At 37.4% G+C, this 18,812-nt stretch overlaps 2 protein-coding genes and 3 non-coding genes across 7 annotated transcripts in view; 4 read left to right on the top strand and 1 right to left on the bottom strand.

Annotated features, from left to right (window-relative positions):
- The first annotated feature begins 654 nt into the window (after window positions 1–654).
- On the top strand, window positions 655–12,394 carry LOC116286487 (long-chain-fatty-acid--CoA ligase 1-like). Its single transcript, XM_031693010.1, has 23 exons — window positions 655–867; window positions 1,962–2,070; window positions 2,150–2,217; window positions 2,297–2,398; window positions 2,770–2,869; window positions 3,036–3,208; window positions 3,576–3,608; window positions 4,248–4,299; window positions 4,675–4,751; window positions 5,135–5,212; window positions 5,752–5,834; window positions 6,133–6,184; window positions 6,509–6,591; window positions 6,704–6,758; window positions 7,029–7,124; window positions 7,427–7,499; window positions 7,951–8,039; window positions 8,166–8,282; window positions 8,827–8,880; window positions 9,806–9,895; window positions 10,130–10,231; window positions 11,524–11,595; window positions 12,076–12,394. Exons 1-23 carry the CDS (start codon window positions 691–693, stop codon window positions 12,220–12,222), a joined length of 2,082 nt encoding a protein of 693 aa, XP_031548870.1. The 5' UTR covers window positions 655–690; the 3' UTR covers window positions 12,223–12,394.
- Window positions 10,318–10,434, top strand: Trnal-caa (transfer RNA leucine (anticodon CAA)). Its single transcript has 2 exons — window positions 10,318–10,355; window positions 10,389–10,434. It is a non-coding gene; the product is annotated as a tRNA-Leu (tRNA).
- Window positions 10,659–10,775, top strand: Trnal-caa (transfer RNA leucine (anticodon CAA)). The gene is made up of 2 exons: window positions 10,659–10,696; window positions 10,730–10,775. It is a non-coding gene; the product is annotated as a tRNA-Leu (tRNA).
- Window positions 11,241–11,357, top strand: Trnal-caa (transfer RNA leucine (anticodon CAA)). Its single transcript has 2 exons — window positions 11,241–11,278; window positions 11,312–11,357. It is a non-coding gene; the product is annotated as a tRNA-Leu (tRNA).
- Window positions 12,379–18,812, bottom strand: part of LOC116286490 (long-chain-fatty-acid--CoA ligase 1) — a 25,637-nt gene continuing 19,203 nt past the window's right edge. For all 3 annotated transcript variants that reach the window (XM_031693017.2, XM_031693015.2, XM_031693016.2), the window contains 10 exons: window positions 18,599–18,653; window positions 18,335–18,430; window positions 17,701–17,773; window positions 17,382–17,470; window positions 16,812–16,928; window positions 16,423–16,476; window positions 15,792–15,881; window positions 14,959–15,060; window positions 14,432–14,503; window positions 12,379–13,737 (listed from right to left, as the gene is read on the bottom strand). In XM_031693017.2, coding sequence (XP_031548877.2) covers window positions 13,597–13,737; window positions 14,432–14,503; window positions 14,959–15,060; window positions 15,792–15,881; window positions 16,423–16,476; window positions 16,812–16,928; window positions 17,382–17,470; window positions 17,701–17,773; window positions 18,335–18,430; window positions 18,599–18,653 — 889 coding nt within the window. In that variant the 3' untranslated portion in view covers window positions 12,379–13,596. The remainder of the gene's footprint in view (window positions 13,738–14,431; window positions 14,504–14,958; window positions 15,061–15,791; window positions 15,882–16,422; window positions 16,477–16,811; window positions 16,929–17,381; window positions 17,471–17,700; window positions 17,774–18,334; window positions 18,431–18,598; window positions 18,654–18,812) is intronic.

Raw genomic sequence — 18,812 nt, 5'->3', positions numbered from 1 at the left:
ATTTTATATTTTCTTAATTAACGTAAGGAGTTGAATTTCAATTGGGGCTATCGCCCTGTTTTCTTCTCCGGCCGCCCTTAGCATTGTATCTTGTGTATTTAATTGTATTATGTTTGTGGCAAATTTCAATAAACTGACGTCATGGCAGCCATGTTTGAGGGCAAAATAAAAGAAATTTTCTCATTTGAAGAATAAATTCTATTATCATGCAAACATATTCCAAGGCTTCTGTCCGCAAAAATAGCTCTCCGTGAAAATCCTCTATACGACCGGTATGACGTCAAATTCAAAATTTCTATTAAAAAAACTTTCAGTTTTTTACTTTCAGTTCTTTGATTGACGGTCGTTGAAACTGCTGAGACATCAAAATTCGTGTGTGGCACTTTAACGATAATGGTAAAATAACACTCGGCTTTGCTTACTTGTATCGGTCCCATGAACACAGAAGATCGTAATTAGTAATCGTAATTTCGGAAAACAATGTTGCTAGGAGATCTTTCTGTTCATTTGTAATGTAAATCGTTTGTGAAATTGTTTTAAAATAATTGTAAGTCAGAGACAAATATTTCTAGTAATAGTATGTACATATATTTGAATATTTATTAGTTTTAAAAATAAATAAATATTCAAATCCATGCATATACTTTTCCTGTCTTCATATCATAGTTGAAAACATGAGATGAACTAAATATGGACATCGTTAGCTTGACCGGATTCGATACACTAGTTTTGATAACTACAATAGCTACAATATTAGCACTCTTCTTTGCTTACCTGTATTGGAGTAAAAAGCTTGGTTATACAGGCGATTATAAACAAAGGAAACGTCCGCGTTGTAACCTAAGTGAACAGTCCGTAGAAGTTAAGGTAAAGTACTTCAAATACGTTGTTCTTTGTTTACAATTTTTTTCACCAATAAGGACGTAAAAAATTATAGCTTTTTGAGCTTGTTTAGAGTGATTTTATAACTTCGCTCGTGAAAGAACCGTTTTCTTTTGATAGTACTTTGACTGCTAGTCACTAAATATACGACTTTGTTTCACCGGTCAAATAAAATCAGTTCTTAAATTCTTAAATAAATTCATTCTCAAATTTTGCAAACAAGCTAAGCTAGCCAAGTCAAGACAACTCGAATGAATTCCCAAACAAGCTTAAATATCATAATTTCTAGATCTAAAAAACAATAACTTTTCTTTGATATGTAAATTACATATTATTATTTCATTCATTCAATAACTTGATTTTGTTTCATTTCATACATATTCATTTGTGACAAACAAACTCGACCTTCTCGGCCATGTGGTGCTATTTTTTCATCACAGTCTATCTCTCAATTCCTTCTCTTATAAATATTCTTAGAAAATACAATAATTGATTTTTAAAATACTAGAGTTCTGATAAAGAAAAACATTGTTGAATATACAGTATTTTTGTACTTTCGATCAATTACTAAAATTAATTAATTTTGGATCGTTTATTTTCCATCGTGATTCCTACTTCGTCTCCATTGTTGTTATTAGAGGAGATTTGCAAAATCTGCGAGGGCGACGTCTACCGGACGAAGTGTAAATAACTTCACTTTGGGGTTTCGAGCCTTCAAAATCTGTCTTCCTGTGGATGAGTGGACTTCACTGACAATGTTTGGAATGAAATCTCCAATGAACAGAACCCCAAAGAGAAATTATTATCACTTCCGGTTGACGTCGCCGTCGTAGATTTTGCAAATCTTAAAGTCCCTATTTTACTTGACAAGTATTTTTTATGCCAATCGTGTGTTAATAATTTTACAAGCGCTGACAATACTAACTAAGTGAACTACCAATTTTTAGGCCAATTGCCAGTTAACTGTTAACAGCCTATTAGATCAGCCCAGAAGTTGTTTCGGAGTTCAATAAAATGCTAAGTTCTTAAAGGTGATCTAATTCTATAAAACAACTGCACAAATTCTTCCCAAAATTCAGGATTCTGGAGGTGCAAGACGCAGCGCTCTCACAGACCAAATAATAGCTCGTTTCTATGACGACGTCGATACAGTCTACAATGGGTTCTTACGAGGTGTACGGCTATCAGGTAACTATGGCAACCATGTGTTACTATAGTAACGAAGCAAGGCAAGTTAGATCGGTGTTAATAATATTGTCGTTTACAGGTGGCGATCCATGCTTAGGTGAACGACATCCACTTTTGCACAAATATGAATGGCTTACTTACAACGAGGTACGTACTGTATTTTGTAGTAACGTGGACGATGAAACCAAGGTCTGAGTAGAATATGAAATTTTACTTCTCTTTTAAGGTTCACAGCCGGGCGTACCATGTGGGATGTGGTCTTGTTAGCATTGGCTGTCAACCCTCACAGAATACTTACATAGGAATATATGCACCAAACTGTGTTGAGGTATGATAAAGTCTCTCTCAGCTGTATGAGTAGCTCTACGCTATTATAAACCATGTATCGATGAAATAGTACAAAAACTAAATAGCGCTATCAATTGTTTCATACATTGGTGCTATTTTGTACTAACAAGTAAGGACTAGCTATTTCTCGGATATACGGTTAGCACTCTATAGTGGTTTTGCAAAATCACGTGACGGCAGCCATGTTAGATGCCAGGAACAATACAATCGTTTTACATGAGAAATAATTCAATCCCAAGTGGAAAGGGATTTTATAAGTTCTGTCATATAACAACAGGCAGCCCAAGCTGTAGTATGAGCGTTGGCAAGTGCAAAACCTCTGTAATGTGTTATTGCTTTGCTTTGTTTTAGTGGGTTTTGACGGATTTAGGTTGTCAGATGTTCTCTATGATCAGTGTTCCTCTGTTTGCAACACATGGCCCCGATGCGTGTCGTCACATCATCAAAGAAGGTTATTTCACTCTCTTGTTATTATTATCAGTATAAAGTCTGTCATCTTTCTTATTCAGTATATAGCGTATATATTATCACTATTGTTATTATTATTATTATTGTTATTATTATTATTATTACTCAGTTGTACAGTCACCTTATCTAGATCGATTTCTTTATTCTAGCCAACCTTCAGACAGTCATTTGCCACGAGTCCAAAGTGGAATTCGTTCTTCGTTCTAGGGATGAAATCAGCGTTGTTCGAAGGATCGTAAAAATAGGAAGTGACATCACGCAGCATGAAAAATCCTTAGCGGAGAAATGGAACATCAAGTTGATTGCTTTTAAACAACTCCAGGTTTTGCCTCTTAATTTGTTCATTGATTATATTTTACATGATTATTGGTTATTGATTAATGGTTATTGATCGTTAGTCATCGATTCGTCCTGAGGGATTTCACGTGATCGTTTTGCTCAATTTTGAACGCAGAGGACCCTGGATGGGTTAAACAGGAAGTGAGATTTATATTTTTCTATGAGCACAATAAATTGAATGGGATTTCTCCAAGGTTCATCCCTTGGACTGGGATAGGCCACTGGGATTTGGAAATACAAGTAACACGGGATTCCCCCAAGGTTTATCACTTGGACCGCGCGACTTCTTCACCTGTTGGCATAACTATCAGTGACCGTAATTTCTTTATTTTGTCTTGTGAAATGAACAGGACATAGGGAAAACTACTCCTCTGGAACGTAATGTAAGTACGACTTTGCCATCAATTACTTTTTTCGGCACCCTCAGTCATAACTAGTAACCACTGGTCATCGTGAGTGCAGTGCAGCGCGCAGCATGAATATCTCGTGAATGATATCTCAAAACCATCGATAGTTATAAAGCGCGCGGTTGAAATGTGTCAAATGTATCTACGCATAATCCTTGTTGATCTCAGCTGTGTAGACGTTTTTTAGGTGGCTAACTTGATTTGTGAATACATTCATGTGAGGCTTTGATACAAGACGACCATTAGAGTGAAAATGGGGGCCCTTTTTTTAATGGGACATGGGGGCCTTGAAAGGTCAAAAGGAGGATTAGGAGGATTTTTTAAACGATTAAAGGGGGGTACTATTAGGGGGTGCTATTAGGTTAGGGCCTGGAAAAGTTTTTGAATCAAAAACATTTTCTCCTCAACCTCCCCTCCCCCTCCCCCCCCCCCCCCCCCCCTGACTTAAATAATGATTGGTCCCTTAGCACGAACACAAAATAGCACTAAACACATCTATTTCTTTTGTTTTCAATTGTTTCATTGGTGCTATTTCGTACTAATTAGTTTTAGTACTATTTCACGGATATATAGTTTGCACTCTACTATGAACTAGACTTTTCCATGATGATGTAGGTACCCAAAACAGACGATGTTTTAACTGTATGTTACACGAGTGGAACAACGGGTAAGTCTCTAACGAGTATATACCATGCTCCTTATTCGTAATTTATAACTTATTCAAAGGTTTAGTAAAAGACTGGGTCGAGTTGACATTGCAGTGCATTATGGGAAGTTAAGGGGATAATTCACGCTTTCTTAGCAATATGTCCCCCAAAAAGATCCACAATGCATTGCAATACCAACTCGGTCCAGACTAATGCACCCTTCTTAAAATTATTTGGTATGCGAGGCTAACATGGAAATACAAAAGAAATACCACAAATTCCATCGAGAAAAAGTGTGATTTCTTTTATATTTCCATGTTAGCCTCGCGTCCACGATACTTTTAAGAAAGGCGGTCCATCGTGGCCCATTATACTTGTTTTTATTTTCAACACAGGAACCCCAAAAGGAGCAATGTTAACTCATGATAACGTCATATCAGATTTAGCTGGCTTCAAATTTCTGTTGAAACAAGTAAGAAAAAAAGCTTCCTTTAGCCTGACTGATTCCTGCGTGGTCAAGACATTAATTGCTGGATGGAAGGAGAGACGGAAACTGAGGTGGGAAGGAAAGAAGGCGGAAAGGAAAGAAAAAAGAAATAAATGGAGAGAGGAATGGAAGAAAAAAGGAAGTGAGGAGGGAGCTAAAGGAAGAGAGAGAAAATAGAAGGGAGGAAGGAAGAGAGGGAGGATGAAAGGGAACAGAAAAAGGAAGGAAGAGGATGGAAGGGAGGAAGGAAGAGAGGGAGGATGAAAGGGGACAGAAAAAGGAAGGAAGAGGACGGAAGGGAGGAAGGAAGAGAGGGAGGAACAAGATCTTCAATTAAATGTATTTTTATATATTTTTAATTCTTACAGTTCGACAAGGAGGTGACCAAAGATGATGTGTTGTTATCCTTCATGCCCCTTGCCCACATGTATGAACGAATGAACCAGGTACAACAAATACCGATCCACTGACATTCTATATATATATTATCATTTTAAAACTAGATCACCTTCTGATTGACTGGGAAGGCCCATACTTTATGGAGGGCCACGAGTTTAGGAGATTTGTAGCTATTTCGTGCTACCCTCTTTTAAGGATTGGGCATTGATCAGCTTGCCTTCTCCAAGATTTTGGTCGCACGGGAGGTTGGAAGGCACGAAGGAAGCGCAAGAGTCGCACTGGGCGCAGTGTTGATAATGGCTTTTATGAGTCAGGATTTGTGTTAAAATTACTATACTGCAAGGAATGAACGCTTAAACATGAGCCAAGCACATTGTACAACATTATGATTATCCAATAAGGATATAATGAGACAATACACGACATGGCACTGTACAACACAGTTAGGATGCCGTGCAGTGAAAAACATTCTCGTTATCATTATACTTTATCTGGTTTTTTATTTCATTTTTGTTATTGACACTTTTGACACTTGATATTTTTTCTTAACAAAAGGTTAATATACTTTCAATACATCTTTTTATAGGTGATCTTGATGATGAGCGGAGGTCGCATAGGGTTCTTCAGCGGTGATCCAAAGCGCCTCCTCGATGATCTTAAAGAACTCAAGTGTGTACATTGTAAAAGACATCTTTATCTTGGGCGTAATGTTTTTCCATTTCAGATCACGCGTCGTTCTCTTGAGAATAAGATTCTTTGTTTGAGTCGTATATTCATGTGTCTTCTTATCCGCAACCGTTAAATAAAGAAATGATACTCTAGGGAATGACACGGGGTCTGAAATGGGAAAACGTTACACCAAAGCTAAAAATATCTATTGGAAGTCGTCTTTTCTTAAATATTTCGATTATCTTTGATATTTTTGGAGTATTCATCCATTAAAAAACATCTACATTTTTACCTTCAGACCGACTGTTTTTCCCGCTGTTCCTCGTCTTCTCAACCGTATTCATGATAAGGTATGTAGATCCTGGTTATTCCCTACAAATCATAATTATACTTTTAAGTGGATCGGATGACCACTTTAAATGGTGGTCCCATCTCTCCACACTTCATCATTACTAACCAATATTGGAGGGACGTAAAAGAACAAATGAGGACGTAAAGAAACCCAGGCAGTGACCACCCTTAGTCTTTACACCTCATAGTAACCAACTCTCATGGCTGTAAGCCCCTTAGAGTACATACATATAGAAAAGTCGGTACCTAAATGATACATCATAGGCATTAGCAAAAACTCATACAGAAGACGATGACTCAAGTGCAATATCAATCGGTTTCAGGTGATCAACGAAATCAATAAGAGCAAAGTAAAGAGCTGGTTGTTTGAGAAAGCCATGATGGCGAAGAAGAAAGATCTTGAAAGGTAAAGGTGGTTCTGTACATTCCCCACGGGTAGTCCTAACTATCGTCCTTTGTTGGTCGATAAAGGACAACCATGACATTAATCACCCTTATGTTTTTTGGGTTCTTTTCAGGATGGTACTCAGAAAGGATACTATATGGGATCTTCTGGTCTTTAAGAAAATCCAGGTGACTAATTAGATGCAATTTACCAATTCTTATAGTGCGGAAATAATATTTATTTTCGTTTATGCACTCAATTGATTGGGACTTTTCCAAGATTTATCACTTGGACCGGGATTTGTCACTAGCATTCGGAAATACAAGTAACATGGGATTTCCCCAAGGTCCATCACTTGGACCGCGCGATTTGTTGACCTGTTTATTTATTTCCTATTCTATTCCTATAATATAATGGTGATATTATTATATAATATTTATTCTCCGTAATCAACACAGGATCTCCTGGGGGGTAGGGTTTGGCTGATCATTTCCGGTTCTGCTCCACTATCTTCCAAGGTCACTACATTCTTGCGATGCGTCATGGGATGTCACGTGAGTAAAGACTGTGAAATATACATCTAGAAACTTTTATTTTGTATCTTTTTTGACGGAGGAAGAAAAGAAAACCAGAGAACCCGAAAAACCCTCGAATCAAAGGAGAGACCTAACAAACTCTACTTACTTGGACGCCGAGTCCAGGAATCAAACCTGAGACCCTTGAGGTGAGAGGCGAATGAGCTACCGCAACAACACCCTTGATTCCGCGCTGTGAAATACCTCTCCGTGGCCGTGCCATGTACCTTTCAGCGATTACTTCTAACCAAATCTACTTTATTCTATATCTGATATGTCAGGTGCAAGAAGGCTATGGTCAGACGGAGGCAACTGCATCATCGGTGCTACAGTTATTGGATGATTTTTCAAGTGGTAGGCCATTCTCCTTGTCCTATTACTTTTACTAAATGACTGAGACAACCTCTTATTGTCATATCGATCTATCTATTCTAGTAACGGATGCATATGTCAAGTTGGCATTTCAGAGGGTTTAAAGCTTCGTATTCAATTTTATCGAACCCTGAAACAACCCCTGGGCTGATCTAAGTCAGGGCACGGCTAACTCACAGATCAAACCCTGAAACAACCTTTGGGCTAATCTAAGTCAGGGCATGGCTAACTCACTCATTGAATTCGAATTTAGCTTGTTATTTGACGTTGTGGATGGAACTAGAAATTCCGGAGAAACTAGAAAAAATCCCTAGAATCAAGGGAGAGAGCCGGTGTGAGAGGTGTGAGAGGCGAGTGCACTAACGTAACGACCTATGTATACCATCCCTGATTCTCTATTGTTTGATGTAATCTCTATATATGTCTATTACAGGTCATGTTGGTGCTCCAAACCCAGTGAACCATGTCAAGTTGATTGACGTACCAGAAATGGATTACTATGCTAAGGACAATCAGGGGGAGGTAAGCCATCATTACCTTGAGCCTCTTGGGTTTAGTCAGGTGATGGACTCCACTAACGACGGCTGCGGGTGAGACTAGGAAAATTAAGGGCTAAATTTTAATATTTTTTTCTGCTTCGAAATCTAGATTTGTTTGAAGGGAAGAAACGTATTCAAGGGATACTTGAATAATCCTGAGAAAACCGCTGAAGTACTTGATGAAGATGGCTGGCTCAAGACAGGTGACATTGGGGAATGGACTGAGGTTAGATAAACTATTGTTTGGTCCAATCCTGACTTTATTTTATATTCCTATAACCTTATTTGGTATATCTCTGGTCCATGACCTCATTTTATATCCTCCAATCGCCGTATTTTGTATTTTAATTACTTTATTTGATATCCTTCAATGATATTATTTGGTATCCTTCGATGACCTTATTTGGTATCCTTCGATGACCTTATTTGGTATCCTTCAATGACATTATTTGGTATCCTTCAATGACATTATTTGGTATCCTTCGATGACCTTATTTGGTATCCTTCGATGACCTTATTTGGTATCCTTCAATGACATTTGGTATCCTTCAATGACATTATTTGGTAACCTTCAATGACCTTATTGAAGTCTATATTTTTTTAATGACCTCGTTTGGTATAGGTGGATGACCTTATTTGGTATACCCCTATAAATTCAATTGGAATTAAACCCATTGCCTTATTAGGTAGTAGTCGCCATCCTTATTTCGTATTGTTGAATAACCATATTTGGTATTAAGAAATTATTATTCCTCCTTTTGATTTTCCAGAGTGGTACTTTAAAAATCATCGACCGAAAGAAAAACATTCTCAAGCTGTCCCAGGTTTGAATTTATAATTACCTTCACGTGCTATGATAAAAACTGATTTGTAGGAGGGGGTGGAGGTGGGGGAATTGAAGATATGTGGGTTGGGCACCGTCATTTTTTGGGAAATGGAAGGGGTCTCTAAAATTTTGCCATTCATACCAGGGGGAGTGGGGTCTCTTAATTTCAATTTGAAAAAGCTCATGAATTGTTTGGGGGGGCTTAAAAATTAAGTTAAGTCCACAGGTAGGGGGGACCGTGAAAAATAAGGTTTTTAAGGAGAAATCTTCATCCCCCCTCGGCATATTAGATGAACTTCTCCTTAGTAACATACAGAGGCTTTGACCATTACGCTGGCATTTGATAGCAACCATTTCAGGAGGCACGACAATAGAATCTTGTCCCCTGGGAAAATTCTTTTTCATGTAAATAATTATAATAATTTAATACTTATATGGCGCAAATTCGCATGTGAATATGAACAAATGTGCAAATCAAGCCAGATTAAATTGTTTCTACCTCGCAGGCCTGTCGTTGGCTGCTGTCACGTAACAGTGCTAAGCCTCTCTATATGCAATTTCTGTTAGACCATGAATATGACACTGATAGTATTGTGCATGCAGCATTGGTGATAACATTTATTACTCTGTGAACTAAGCTCCTCTCCTCTCCTCAATCCCCTTTCCTCCCCCTCTCCCCAATCTCCGGAGAGAGAGCCTAGTTCAAAGGCTACCATTCATACATTGAAAATCTCAGACGATGTCGTTCCCAGAGTTATTTCTTACTGCGCATGCTCAACGAAATAAGGGCTCTGTGAACGAGATTAAAATCTTAGACATTCTTATGCACACTAGCGAGCATGCGCAGAATGTTGTTCCTTAATTTAATGTAAGGATACTATCTGAAGGCCTTAACGTATAACTAAACCTCCTTTGCTTGACAGGGTGAATATATCGCACCAGTTAAAATAGAAAACATCTACATGAGGAGCCCATTCCTGGCACAAGTCTTCGTCCATGGAGATTCATTACGGGTGAGAAACAAAGTCCAGCAAATTTGACCACTTTTCCTGGCAAAGGGGGAGGAAGTGACTACCGAGGGGTACTGGTTCCCAGCCAAACAAATGACGTCATAAAATTTTCAACTAATTTGTGCAAATGAAATTTGATAAAGGGACTGCGTCTTAGTACATTTTAATTGCTTCATCATTCATGATATAACAAGGTAGTTCATTGAATAATATCTAAATTAATATGAATCGTTATAGTCCTATTTAGTGGCTATAGGTGTACCTGATGAAGAGGTGCTAGAAGCTTGGGCTCGAAAGCAAGGCATCATGGGAAGGTTTAGGGAACTTTGTAAAAATAAGGTGAGAATTCAGCCGTCACGTGATATGTAGAGAGATAGGTCACATACTCGGATAACAACAGTGCATTTCACATGTTTCAAACGAGTGTCAGGATGGCCGAGTGGTCTAAGGCGCCAGACTCAAGGTTATTCCTTCCCAAGTTGCTTGGGAGCGGGCGTTCTGGTCTCCAAATGAAGGCGTGGGTTCGAATCCCACTTCTGACACATATTTTTTACCATACTTTACCAAAAAAAAACTATTTTTACAATATTTTTATTAGTAATAAAAACGGGGAATGGCGAAGCTACACATACGCAAAACAAAACAACAAAAATGAAACTGCATATATTTCGTAACCTTGTTGAAATGTTCTAATCATTCCCAGAATTTTCAGTCTAGAAAACAGATACCGTTAATTTACTATTATCGAGCAAAACTTTTAATAAGTGTCAGGATGGCCGAGCGGTCTAAGGCGCCAGACTCAAGGTCATACCTTCCCAAGATGCTTGGGAGCGGGCGTTCTGGTCTCCAAATGAAGGCGTGGGTTCGAATCCCACTTCTGACACATATTTTTACCATACTTTATCTCTTTATCTTTATCTTTTTATCTCTTAATCTTTACAATATCTTTATTAGTAATAAAAACGGGGAATGACGAAGCTACACATACGCAAGGCAAAAACAAAACAAAAAATGAAAGCGGTTATAGTTTTTAACCTTTTTGAAATGTTCTAATCATTCCCAGAATTTTCAGTCGTCCAAAATTCTCTATTTTAAACTAGTAATGATGAAAAGGTAAATTATAGACCGTGAAAAGATGAAAAAACTTACTGACGTTTCGGACGCTAGTCCTTCCTCTTTTACTCCGACGAAGGACTAGCGTCCGAAACGTCAGTAAGTTTTTTCATCTTTTCACGGTCTATAATTTACCTTTTCATCATTACTGTTTCATTAGAAACACCGACGCAGCTCACACTAGTTTTTAGCTAGTTATACCTTTTTATTTTAAACAAGATCTTTTGCATCAAGTGTCAGGATGGCCGAGCGGTCTAAGGCGCCAGACTCAAGGTCATACCTTCCCAAGATGCTTGGGAGCGGGCGTTCTGGTCTCCGAATGGAGGCGTGGGTTCGAATCCCACTTCTGACAAATTTTTTTTACCATACTCTAATCATTTTTTTCTTATGATAATAAATAATAAAAATAAATATTTTATTTAACGAGGGTGGCACGTAATAGTATAAAAATGCTAACAAACTTGTGGCCCTCTTCTATAGAATGAAGTTAACCATGGTTTATTTTCTCCTCTTGGTAGAGGGTCCTAGATGCGGTTTTTAAAAGCGTTACAGATATTGGAAAGGAATGCAACCTGAATTCACTTGAGCAGGTTCGTAAAAGAATTTTCTTGTGCCGAGTGTAGGGATGGGTAGCGGTATAGTGTACTCGTGAATCACCTCTGGGGTCTTGTTTTCCGATGCCTGAGCGGCTTTACATGCGTTCCTCCCTTTTTAGAAGTTTTTCTTCTGAGTTCTCCTCCCTTCGCAAAACCAAACAAAATAAAAAATAAAACAAACAAACAAACAAAACAAAAACGGGCAAAATCCAACACGATAAATTTCAATTTATGCATCTGTGTGTTAACTTGCCCTGACTTAGATCAGCCCAATGAGTTGTTTCAGGGTTCGATCTGTGAGTTAGCCATACCCTGACTTAGATCAGCCCAGAGGTTGTTTCAGGGTTCAATAAGCTGTGAGTTAGTCATGCCCTGACTTAGATCAGCCCAGAGGTTGTTTCAGGGTATCGATAACATTTGAAGGCTTTAAAATTATATAATAACTTGGTTTACTTCTTATTTTTTCATTAACAGATAAAGGGAATATATCTACACGATGAGCCTTTCTCCATAGAGAACAACTTGCTGACTCCAACCCTTAAAAAGAAACGACCACCCCTAGTGAAACTCTTCCGGAAACAAATCGATGCATTGTACGAATCAATTGATAACGTTTCGTAACTGTCAAAAATCCTGACATTTCTGTGACATTTTGGCCAACTTTTCGCTTCACAACGGTGAGATAAGACCATTAATATTGCCATCTCCCAACACAATTGTTTTTCTTTTTTATTTCCTCATGCGAAATTTTCGAGAAATGTAAACTAATTAAAACAGTTTCACAACAATCTCATTTATTGTCAAACTTGAGTATATATCTTTTATTTTTCTTTAAAATATGTCTTAGATTTATATTAATGTCCAGTAAACGAGAAAAAAAGTTGTCTTTCTGGGTTAACTTTAACGTTACCTAGGGTGCTTATAATTTAAACCAATCCAACAGGTTGGAAATTCATTCGCTAATGATAGCTTCCTACACACGCTTCTACCAAAAGGATCGAAAAGAGCGGGAAAATTTGATTACTTCAATCGGAAGACTGTTTTTCCGGAACTTTCCGATGGCAACGACACATACCATTCGTTTTCCCAATCGGAATTTCCGGTTTTTCCCGGTAAATGTCCGTTCTTTTCTGAATCGTTAGTGTGCGCATCCCTATGAGTTACTCTGTTTAAATCGCCATAACTCGGTAACAGATCACTTGATCATTTCTCGCCATGTTCTTCGGGGAAATAAATTCCCTTTATTAAAAACAGCTGCACAATTTCCTGGCATGGTTTTACGTGTGGATAATTCCTGAGTAAGGGGATTATATTTAACATGGCCGCGAGCACATGATCATGCAAAAAAAAAAAAAAAAAAAAAACAAACAACAACAATAAACCCGATATATATCTTCAAGATAGCTACAAGCTTTTCCCCATCTAATTATAAGTTATTTTTAAGAATTTCTTCAGATGTTTTATTCTTAGGTGAACCATTTTCGAACAATCATATACTTTTAGTTATAATATTTAGTGGTTACAAAAACTGTCCAACAGACAAACGATACAGCTATTTAAAAAAAAAGATTGGTGAAGGTTTTGGTTGCATGCTTACAAGCTTGAAAAGTATCGTGCAGCATAAGTAAATAATGCCTGCAGATATAAAACTTTGCCGGAAAAACGTGCAGTGTAGAGTAATGTTCCCTCTATTAGATACTTTTTTGCCACGTAACTTAAGTTTTCATACATTTATTTATTCGGGAAAAAAATTGTGGAAATATCATATTAAGTATATTGTTTGGATACTTTTTTACAAAGTAACTTAAATTTTCGTATATTCATTTATTCGGAAAAAATTTGTGAAAATACCATATTAAGTATATTGTTTGGACCTTTCACTGTTTGCATTCACATCGCCTATAAAGCATTTCGGGGTTGGTATGCAAAATGCAACAAATCCTTCACCAACATTTTTTTTGAATAGCTCAGTATATATCAGCGGCTTAAAGCACACTAATCCTGTAGTTTTCTGTACATCTCTTCAAAGGTGTCCTTGAAGTGTTTTGTTATATCTGGACGCTTGAACTTCAAGGTTGGTGTAAGGAGGCCATTATCTACCGAGAAGGGATCGGGGTGAAGATAAATTGCTTTGACCTGATAAAACAAAAATGTATAGAGAACGAATTAAGACAATTAAACTAGGCAATCTTCCTCGCAACTTGTCTTGCGATTTCAATGCCAAGACAAGTTGCAGAAGAATTTGCCTGGTATAACATCTCAAATACTTATCTTACAATCTTGTTACAACATTGCCGCAATCCGGGGCGTTGCAAGAAATGGAAGTTCGTGTTCTGGTTTAACGCTTGCGGCAACTATTTCGAGACATTGGCTGGTGTAGTACCCATCCTGCAACTTGTCTCGCAACGAGTGTTATGACAGTCAGTGATATTTTATCAGGCATACGTTATTTATCGTTACACAAGTTGCATAAAACATTCGCCTGCTGTAATATTATCTTTCAATGCTATTGCAAACCACTATTCAGTTATTGCTCAACAAAATAGACCTATATACCTTGGGCGTAATGTTTCACATTTGAGACCGTGTCATTCCCTGGAGTATTATTTCCTTAATCAAACGGTTGCGCATGAGAAGACATGGATACCACTCAACATGGATACAACATGAATATAACTCAAACAAAGAATCTTTTTCTCAAGAGAATGACACGTAACAACAAACGATGAACGTAATAATTTCTCTCTTCATCAGAGTATCCAAAGTTATGGATACTCAAAGAAGAAAGAAATCTAAACAAGCGCGTGAAGGGGGATTGAACAAATTTTACCTGTTGGAATGAGTATAGTTTCTCTTTCTTTCCCATTGCAATCATCTCATTAAATATGGCAGTACGAACTTTCTGTGATGTGAAAAAAGAAAAAAAATTAAAGATTGGCCGGAATAACGTCAATAGCTAGCACTCTGACAAAATCGTACGACAAAGTGACATTGACATAAATGGCTGCATGAACTAGTAACTATAGGACGTATTAAAGCGTATTAAAGCGTATTAACTATGGTTGTCAAACTCATTAATAATTCATGAGGAAAACACCATATATTAAATAACTTAACGTCATTTAACGCCCGTCTCGTGAGGAGTGTTCATCAAAGACCTTTTTCTGCGAACGCAGTGCATTATGGTCTAGCTTGGGTACAAACATCTTTTGTTCACCATGCCTTATATGGTCTTTGTACCTAATTAGACCACATTGCATCCTGTTTATCGAACTCAGAAAAGGCCTATTTGAAGTAGGAAATGAGATTCAAGGACTAGCTTGTATCAATTGACTGAATACCAGCAATCGTACCCACCTCATTCTTGCAGAGGTTTTCTACATCTCCATCACATCCATTCTTTGCAGCCCATTTTTTGATTTGAGCTTCATCGGGTACCACTAAGCATACAATACAGGACTGCGAAACAAATCAAGTAAATAACGAAACAAATGATTTATTTTCAAAAACGTCAGTTTAGTTACACACTTTTTTTCTTCGTGTTTAAGTTTCCATCTTATTCAAAACACCAACGCAGTCCTCACTTGTAACCACTAGTCATTCTTATTCACTTGTTGAATTCAACACACCAACACAGTCCCAACTAGTAACCACTAGTCATTCTTATTGACTTGTTGTATTCAACACACCAACACAGTCCCAACTAGTAACCACTAGTCATTCTTATTCACTTGTTGTATACAACACACCAACACAGTCCCAACTAGTAACCACTAGTCATTCTTATTCACTTGTTGTATTCAACACACCAACACAGTCCCAACTAGTAACCACTAGTCATTCTTATTCACTTATCGTACTCAACACACCAACACAGTCCCAACTAGTAACCACTAGTCATTCTTATTCACTTGTTGTATTCAACACACCAACACAGTCCCAACCAGTAACCACTAGTCATTAGCAGTCAATGATTCCTTATGGGAAAACATGCTTTTTTGGCCTCATTGGTGAGATTGAGTTATCTAATGGTTAAGTACTCTTGAACTCCTGTAGATTTGGCGGGAAGTTTTTCGCGTCAAAATCCACGCGCACGCCCCTGAAATGCCACACCAAAGCTTCAAGGTTCATGAAGACAACAGCGACAAGTTCGAAAATAACATTTGCGAAACAGATATAAGGTCACGTACCTCGTGGCTGTTACCATAAACAAACACCTGGTTCACCAATGGACACTGCATATACACAGCCTCGATCTTCTCAGGAGCGATGTATTCACCCTATAAAAAACACAACCATCATTATGAATGTGATTGTAATTGTCTCTGATTGGTCATCGAATCACCAATCAAGAGTAAAGATTATTGTGATTTCGTAATAGTTTCTGATTGGTCATCGAATCACCAATCAAGAGTGAAGATTATTGTGATTTCGTAATAGTTCCTGATTGGTCATCGAATCACCAATCAAGAGTGAAGATTATTCTGATTTCGTAATAGTTTCTGATTGGTCATCGAATCACCAATCAAGAGTAAAAATTATTCTGATTTCGTAATAGTTTCTGATTGGTCATCGAATCACCAATCAAGAGTGAAGATTATTCTGATTTCATTAACAAGCTGTAATAGTTTTTGATTGGATAAAAGGATAAAATGTTTGACAAATCATAAATGAACAAGATCTAAATAGTTTTTGATTGGTCAACGTTTAAATACTCAATAAGGAGTGAGTATTATTTACAGACATTTTCAATGTTTTCCGACGTATTATAATCCTAAAACACACACCAGACTACTAGAGGAAACTGTCAGATCCTCGTACCTGAGAAAGCTTGAAAATATGCTTCTTCCTGTCAATAATTTTAAGAGTTCCATTCTGAAAAGAATATACAATTTATATAAATATATAATACTAATATAATAAAATATAAATAAATAAACAAATATAAAATACACAATTTTATTGTAAATCTGTTGTAATTTTCTGAGCTTCACAACTGATTCCTGCAGACACCACGTGAAAATAATTTGTTTGATGTGTTGCTCTCTACCTTTCAGGAGAGTTTTTCTACAGGCTCTCCAGTTTTTCTCCCTCAAAAAGGCATAGGCACAGACATTACATTGTGAGTAGAGTTTTTTAGGTCTCTCTTGATTTGGAGCTTTCTTAATTTTTGGTTACCCAAAATTATAGTGTTATAAAAAATCACAAACCTCGGTCCATTCGCCAACATCTCCTGAATGAAGCCATCCATCTTCATCAACAGCTTCCTTCGTCTTCTCAGGCTCGTGAAGATATCCTTGAAACACGTTGTAACCATAGAAACAAATCTGTATAACAAGAAAACAATGACATTAGACTTGACTATATGGAAGCCCCGTGGCTAAATAAAATAAATAAATAAATAAATCACTTATATTTAAGTGTCTAGTCGTTCTAGCGCTTCCGCTCTAATTGGGGACACTTTTCGCACACACGCACCACCACTACATTCAATATTCTATGCAAGCAACGCTCAGCTCACATGTTGATTTTTACGAATGGAGGAAACCGGAGAACCCGGAGAAAACCCTCGTAGCATAGGAGAGAACAACACATCAAACAAACTCAATTCACATGTGACGAATGCAGGGCTCGAACCAGCGATCCGACCCGTTGGACTCACAGTGGTGACAGACGACGCGTTAGCCGCGAATGCCACCCATGCTACCCATAAGTAGCTCTTGTCCATAGTCTCTTGTCCAAAAGTATAGAGGAAGCCCAATGAATGGGAATGTGCTTACCTCTCCTTTCCCATCTTTAGCAAAGTAGTTCATTTCTGGGACGTCTACTAACTTGATTTTGTTACATGGCATTGGAGGTCCCACATGGCCTGACATACAAACAGAAAACAAGAATGAATTCAGAGTTATGTGTGGAGAGGTTTATTATTATTATTTTAATATATTTTTCTATTAATTATTATTATTATTTATTATTTCTAATTATTTTATTTATTCCATAAGCAAAAACATGCCAGAAAAGAAAGAAGAAACATCTTTTACAAGCTATTTGTAGTGTAAGTATAGTGTAGGTACTGGACAGTAATGCCTAATTTCTTACCAAATGTGTTGTCTCCAACAAGCTGAATGGTTGAAGCTGCTGTGGTTTCTGTCTGTCCATAGCCTTCAAGTACCTATATCAGGTAAAAAATGCCTGTTAGAATAACTATCAGTATACTCTAGGAAAGTTTAGAAGGACCTCACTCTAGCTATCGCATGTGAGTTTTTTGTTTTTTGTTTTTGTTCTCTTTATGGGTTTCGAGGGTTTTTCCACTCGGCTCTACAGTTTTTCTCCCCTTACACTAAAACCAACCTCTAAATCGCAATTCGATCGTGGAGTGAGGACCAGAGGTTATCCTCGTAACATAAGGAAAATTTATGGATTTACTATGATTGGCTAGCATGAGTAATAATTCTATCCCATTAATTGCTTAATGTCAATCACATGACTTTTTTGAGTTGACTAGGGTGCAAACAAGCAGCTGACTGAGCAGATGTTAAGTCAAAACATGTCAAAATAAGTCTTCAAACTATTGTATTTGTCTATTTCTACGACATGAAACCAGAAAACAAGAGATCAAAACAACCTTTAAGATCTACAAGCCATTAAAAACGCAGCTATTACTGGAATTGATGTCTATTGATAGAAGCCTATTTACTAGTACAATACGTATGACAGTGGAAAACAAACTTACAATGCATCCCAATGCACATCTCAAGAATACCATGACGTCATCTCGTAATGGTGCAGAACCAGAAATGACAAAACGCACTCTTCCTCCCAGAGAATTCTAGTAAAAAAGTATAAAAATATATATTTATGAACAAACAAAAACACCTTAAAAGATGGCGGATGAATGAATGGGATGATTGGTTGGATAGGATAGAAATGGATAGGATGTAATGGTTGGGAAATAATAGATCATAGGCAAAAATGGAAATGTTTCAAGCTTAATTACCTGTATTTTTTTAAACACAAGATAATCCCATATGCTGTTTCTTCTGATAATATTCCTGGAATGAAAGTAAGTTCGTAAGTAGGAACCAAGAGACCACTGCTTACAGCTCCCCTCCCCCCTCCCCAAAGCACCACTATGCAGGCTAGAATGTTTAAGATTAACCAATCAAAATTTTTGGATAAATTTATTCGGTTTCATTTGTTCACTTGACTAC

The sequence above is a fragment of the Actinia tenebrosa genome, unplaced genomic scaffold, assembly GCF_029948245.1.
Source record: "Actinia tenebrosa isolate PJP-AT-01 unplaced genomic scaffold, QUT_ActTen_1.0 PGA_scaffold13__45_contigs__length_12533684, whole genome shotgun sequence".
NCBI classification, from domain to species: domain Eukaryota; kingdom Metazoa; phylum Cnidaria; class Anthozoa; order Actiniaria; family Actiniidae; genus Actinia; species Actinia tenebrosa.
Note: the sequence above shows the minus strand (reverse complement) of the source record. Positions and strands in the feature narration are given on the sequence as shown.

Bases quoted from the DNA above. Each gene is read 5' to 3' on its own strand.
- LOC116286487 (XM_031693010.1), top strand. From the start codon at position 691: ATGGACATCGTTAGCTTGACCGGATTCGATACACTAGTTTTGATAACT. The intron at 3,209-3,575 runs GTTTTGCCTCTT...TGAAATGAACAG, and splicing joins TTGCTTTTAAACAACTCCAG to GACATAGGGAAAACTACTCC. The intron at 5,835-6,132 runs GTGTGTACATTG...TTTTACCTTCAG, and splicing joins GATGATCTTAAAGAACTCAA to ACCGACTGTTTTTCCCGCTG.